General features: G+C 47.8%; 1 protein-coding gene across 1 annotated transcript; it reads left to right on the plus strand.

Annotated features, from left to right (window-relative positions):
* Positions 1-3114: 3114 nt before the first annotated feature.
* Positions 3115-5541, plus strand: IUM83_01956 (uncharacterized protein; the record flags this gene model as incomplete). The annotated part of the gene is made up of 3 exons (XM_067925850.1): positions 3115-3476; positions 5390-5406; positions 5483-5541. The coding sequence occupies 3 exons, from the start codon at positions 3115-3117 to the stop codon at positions 5539-5541; spliced, it is 438 nt and encodes a 145-aa protein (XP_067801148.1).
* Between the last annotated feature and the right edge of the window lie 238 nt (positions 5542-5779).

Here is a 5779-nt window from a genome sequence, read left to right on the forward strand (position 1 = left end):
AGCGCTGTACTGATGCTGTTAGAGCTCTGGATCGAGTTCGAAACGTATAGCGCATGGAATACATCCACATTGAAAATTAAAATTTCCGGTAGAAAATCATACCTGTGGCCGAAAGCGGTGTTGATCACGTTCTTGGTCAGGATTTTGATGATCAGGAGCAAGATGACGTAGTACTTCTTCCCGGACGGTCCCATATTGATGTATCCATAGAAATAGATAGGGTACACCACTGTCAGCAGTGCCTGGCAACTTGAGGCAACAGTAAAAGCTACGACTTCAGTGAACAACGCGCGATCTCTTCGCAGTAGTTATCCGTAGAAGCCCACGAAAACCATCACGAGCGTAGGAAGCCAGACCGGAATTCCCGATACTAGCTGGAAAGGCACCGGAAATCCAATGAAATATGAGCAAGCCACTTTGAAAGCCGTGGTTGCTATCGTTGTAGCGATCGCCGGAATGAGTTTATGCACTGAGCTCATCTGCAAACCAGGAACGTTGACGTGCATCTCCTCAAAGATAGCCCAAGCGATGAAAAGAACGAGGATACTGTCTCGAATCCAGAACATGTAGTTGTCTTCGGAGCTGTCGCTTGGTGGGGCCAGCGGGAGAGCGTCTACCATAGTGAGAACCATAATGCACGGGAACGGTAAAGTAAAACACAACAAAAGTGATCGAGACACGGAAACTGTGTTGCGGTACTCGTTGAAGTTGCGCACGCGATCAGCCGAGTAATGTCCGCGTAATTCCACTTGAAGGCTGGAAAAACATTTCAGAGTTTGATGCAAGAACCTGCCAACGCGCTGCATTTTTTTATTGTAGGGACTCTGAGCTGGCGTGAGCTGAGCGATAACATTCCACCTGAAATTGGATACACTGGCGGGGCTTCAAAAATGGACATCCTATATCTATGGGGTTTCAATTGACAGGTCGAAGACCGACCTTTACTGTAACTTGCTGAAACCGGGTACCGTATTGGGTATTTGGCTCGTAGCTTTATTCGGGTAAAGGTGTAGATTCTGATTCTAGATCAAAGCTGGAGCCAAGGCGGACGGTCTTTGCTCTAAGAAAACCCCGCAAATACAATTTGACAGGTCGCCAACGGAGGCGCTGCACTTATGGGTTCCTAACGCGTATATTTCTTGCAAAGTAGTTTCACTCAGCATGTGGAGGTCGTTGTATCTAGAGTACCTCGTAGTGATTCATCGAGGTTCAAGAAGTTCCATCAGAACCCGATCAATCGAGTCGGTCATCTTCCTATCGCATTCAAGGCCGCAGTCTTGAGCGAGTTTTCGTCTCCATTCGACATGATAGGGGAATCACCAGGGTCTGAGGAATTCGACGCGGAGTTGCTCCGAAATATTTTCAGGTTTTCCGCACCCCCACTCCCGTCAAGCGGTCTTCCGCGATAAAGACGACTCGAGCGACGGCGAGTCTAGTAGTAGCGGAAACTCTAGTAGTAGGAGCGATTTTTGAGGAGCATCTGACGGACAATAAAATAATATTGCATTTTGAAAAATCCGCGTGAAGATACGGCAAATATTATTATCAAAAACTTCGAAGTATTTTCACACAGATTTTTAATTCCCCCTGAAAAGTGATAGTTGACCTGATTAGACAAAATTCTCATGGCCATGCTGGCAGGTCCGATGTCTTGCTCTCCGTCGCGCTTGACCGTCACGTCCGCGACGTAGTGCGTCATCTGCACGACCGACACGAGCATGCTGCGCTTGGCTTAAATGTTAAAGGCGGCCAGCACGATGACCACAGTACTGAGCACCGACACCCATAAGTGCCCGATAGACGCAATATTCCAGGAAAATTTTCAATAAGCGCGAGACGCTCTACTCCTATTGGGCGCCGTGTATCACATGGACCTATGAGGAGGCGGAAGGCACCGGAAATGGAGAAATTTTCGACTCCGACTTGGTTCAATTTTGCAGTGTGAAAGCTCGAGTAAAAATGTTGTGCAAGCGTTGGCGAAGATTGCCGCCATGGACAAGGAGATGCAGCCGGGAAAGGCGGGAGTTGATATCGAAGTGCCGGTTCGAGTGTGTTTCTTGTATCGAGGGAGGACGTTCTCAAAGTGTTCAGCGGAGGCATGGTAGGATGTTGCAAAAGCTGAAAAGGTGATTAAGGAGGACTGGGAGAGCTTTCTGCAGACGCCTGGGAACGAAATTGTAGCGCCCAAGTCGATGAGGTGCCGATTTGCTTTGGAGCCGATGGTGGCAGATCTGGAGTTGCTGCCTGCCAGCCAGTTGCGTGGCGATGTTTGGTTTTCTCGATTGACTGTCGACGTCGGCAAAGATTCTAGAGTTAACGCCATCAAACCTGTGTCCATGGCAACATCCGGTCAACTTCTTCATACTCTTTTCGACCCTACGCGACGCCTTCCTGAGCAGGCCGACACGAAGTATGTTGTTGATTCTAAAATCTCTACCCGTCAAGATGGCAGCAGATTGAGTCGCTACATTTATGGAGCAAAACTCGGCAAGAGGTTGCAGATATGGCAGCCCTGTGCCCAGCGATTGTCGTCAACCAAACCGCGACGAAGCTTACTACGGAGTTGCGCATCGAAGAGACTGACACGGCCAGGAGAACGCATGATGAGGAAGTGGTTTTTTCTCGAAGCGGGCCCGTCCGCTCTCATCGCTGGAATCTCTTACACTCACTAACTTAGGGTATGATTGTGAAATGAATGTGACGGACATAGAGACATTCAAGATCATCGTGCTGTCCGATCACCCTGAACAAGATCTATTTGAGGCAAGGTTGCTGAGAGAGACGAAACTTAAAACCTAAGGCACCGATCCGGTGGCAATTTGACAATAATGGCCTACCAGTGTTTAGTTCCGAAGTGCTGAAGGTGGAACCACCTATCAAGTATGTCTGCACTTCAGTGACGATGGAGTTAGCCAGTGGGTGAAAGTGCCTCAAATATCGAGGGACTGCCACAGCTACTTGCCGCTATTGGGCTTCTCTGAAGCTTCTGGCGCTCGGCGACACCGAGATAGATTTGGAGATAGACTTGGATGAAAACCTCTTCGAGTCCGTCTCAATCATGTTGGATTGTTCGGGAGAAGACGCTGTTACTGTGCCATGGACTGTCTTCTCCAAATGTTGGAGGAGAACAAGCGACTTGAGTGTCTAGATGTAGTTCCTCCGATGATGTACGACGACTACACCGGTCGTTTTGACAAGCACGACAACGAACTTCTTTTCCTTCCAGGTAATCCGTTGCCCCTGGAGAGCAAGGCTGCGTTTCTGAGTCTGCTGTCGTTACAGAAGAATGTATCGGAACCCTGCTCGAAACGCAGGAGTGATATGCCCCATGCTAGGTGTGCTGGTGCTGATCCTCATCTTGACGACCACGTCATTCGCAAGATATTTGCCTTCGGTGGTTCTCCTGTGTCTCGTACGACGTATCTACGACTGGCAGAAGACGATGATTTCAATGGGGAGAGCAACGAGGTGCATCTGTAAGTACTCAGCGTCAACATGAAGTCAAGTTCGTTCCGTTGGACGACTGCACTGGCCGGTTTCAGATATAGTCTCAACAACGACACTGAATCCAGAGCATCCCAAGAAGGTGGCCAAGTCAAGTTAAAAATGTTCATGCTGATGTGATCAAAAATAGTTAACGGAAAGCCTGACTCCAAGCCACGACATTTTCGTTAGCGAACTGGTTCACTAAGGCCTCTCGACAAATGCGACGACTTCGTAGCTGCTTGCATCGAACTTTCAGGTTGCTCGTCAGTCTCCAGGTGGAATTACGTGGGCACTATTCAGCTGATCGTATGAACAACTTCAACCAGCACCGCTGCACAGCTTCCGTGGCTCGATCCCTTCTGCTGTGCTTCATACTACCCTTTCCGTGCCTTATGGTCCTTACGATGGTAGACGCTCTTCCGCTGGCCCCACCAATCGATGGCTCTGAAAAGAACTACATGTTTTGGATACGAGACAGCATACTCGTAGTCTTCATTACGCGATCCGTCTTCGAGCAGCTGCACATCAATGTTCCTGAGCTGCAAATGACCTCAATGCATAAAATCGTTCCGTCAATCGTCGCGACAGCAGCAGCTACGACGTTTAAAATGGCTTGCGCAAAGCCCGTTGGATTTCCACTACCTTTCCAATTGGTTTTTGGAATTCCGGTGTGGTTCCCCACTCTCATCTCGTGTTTTTTGGGCTTCTTCGGACAAGTGCTGTGGCGAGATCGCGCGTTGCTCAAAGAAGTGGTGACAACTGTGGTAGTCATGCATTGCCAGATCCTACTGACGGTGGTTTACCCCGTCTACTTTTATGGTTATACGAGTCTGAGGCCATTGGGCCAGAAGTACTACGTCATTTTGCTTCCGTTCATCAAAATTCTTGCCAAGAACCTGATCAGCGCCGCTTTGGGGACCAGATATGATTTACTCCCGCAAATTATGATTTTTAATGTGGATGTGTTCAACGCGTTGTACGTTTCGAACTCCATGCAGAGTTCAAACAGCATCACAACGACGCTATTGATGGTTCTGATCGACATTATCCAAGCCTTGATATCAATATCCGACATATCACACCTGATCACGCCAGTGAACCAACTGCGCCATAAGCTCCCTCGCGACCACCCACTGAAATCGGCCTGCTTTGTTGAAATTGCGCTTCAAATCATAAAGGAGAACCCCAAAGTTCAGACACAGCTGAGTAGGAGACGCTATACTACAGCTCTTGGGGTCCTCACGTCCCAACACGCTAGGAGAGGGAGTATAATTCTTGCAAGCGCTACTACTTTGGCAGAAAGCGCTGCCAAGCAGATTCGATCGTGGAGAAAGACAAGTTCTGCTCGTGTCCTCGCAAATTTGGATTCACCACGAGTCGATAATTTCCCATCACCTCGTCCTGAAGTACTACAATCATTCATTATCCCGGATGCTGCCCTATCTCCAAAAGAACGCCAGTTGTTCGTTGAGAGGACCGCTCGAGTGCTTTTTACGACCGAGTTTGTCATTCTGGTGGAGTACACAGAGGTCATCGTCCCAATCATCTACTGTGAGTAGCCTGCAATGTTGGTATACAAATGCACGTGCTGTATTGAATTGTCTAATACGTGTTTTCTGTTTTTTTTTTTTTTTTCAGGCATGTATACAGCCGCCATGTTTTATTTGCCCAACCGCGCGTACTACCCACTACTGAAGGAGCTCGATGAAGCAGGCCTCCGAACCAAAATAGGGGATGTTCTCACTTACGCCATGGTGGAATTGCTGTCGCTCCTGGTCATCGGCTATATCATTCAACAGAAATTGCGCATTTCGATGCTGCAGCTGCTGTCGTTTGTGCTCGACAAGAGCTGGCGGATGGTGCAGTCAAACCTGTTGCTGTGGATATTCTTTACCGTCGAAAGCTCTATCCAGCACAGTGGTAAGCACGACGACAGATTAGTAGTGCAACGGATAGAGGGGTTTAACGTTTCGCTGCCTTGTGTATACATTTACAGGTTCCGACTACAGCTTCTCGTTTAGCTGGTTACAAGGAAGTCAAACGTCTGCACATTGATACACTAAAGGAGATTTTCTATAAGGCCATGGTAAGAGTCAGCATTCAGTTTTGAAATGAAAGTTCGTGTTTTCATTAAATTTTGTGCTTTTTCTAATGTTGCCTATCGAACTGAATTGATTGCAGCTTTTCATTTATATTATATGCCTGCATATCGGTGCAATCAATTCGATTCACCAAACTAAGTACGATATACATTGCCAAAACTGTAATTACCGGTAATATAAGTTCGTAGATA

The sequence above is a fragment of the Phytophthora cinnamomi genome (genome assembly GCF_018691715.1).
Source record: "Phytophthora cinnamomi strain GKB4 chromosome Unknown Contig0, whole genome shotgun sequence".
Lineage (NCBI taxonomy): Eukaryota > Oomycota > Peronosporomycetes > Peronosporales > Peronosporaceae > Phytophthora > Phytophthora cinnamomi.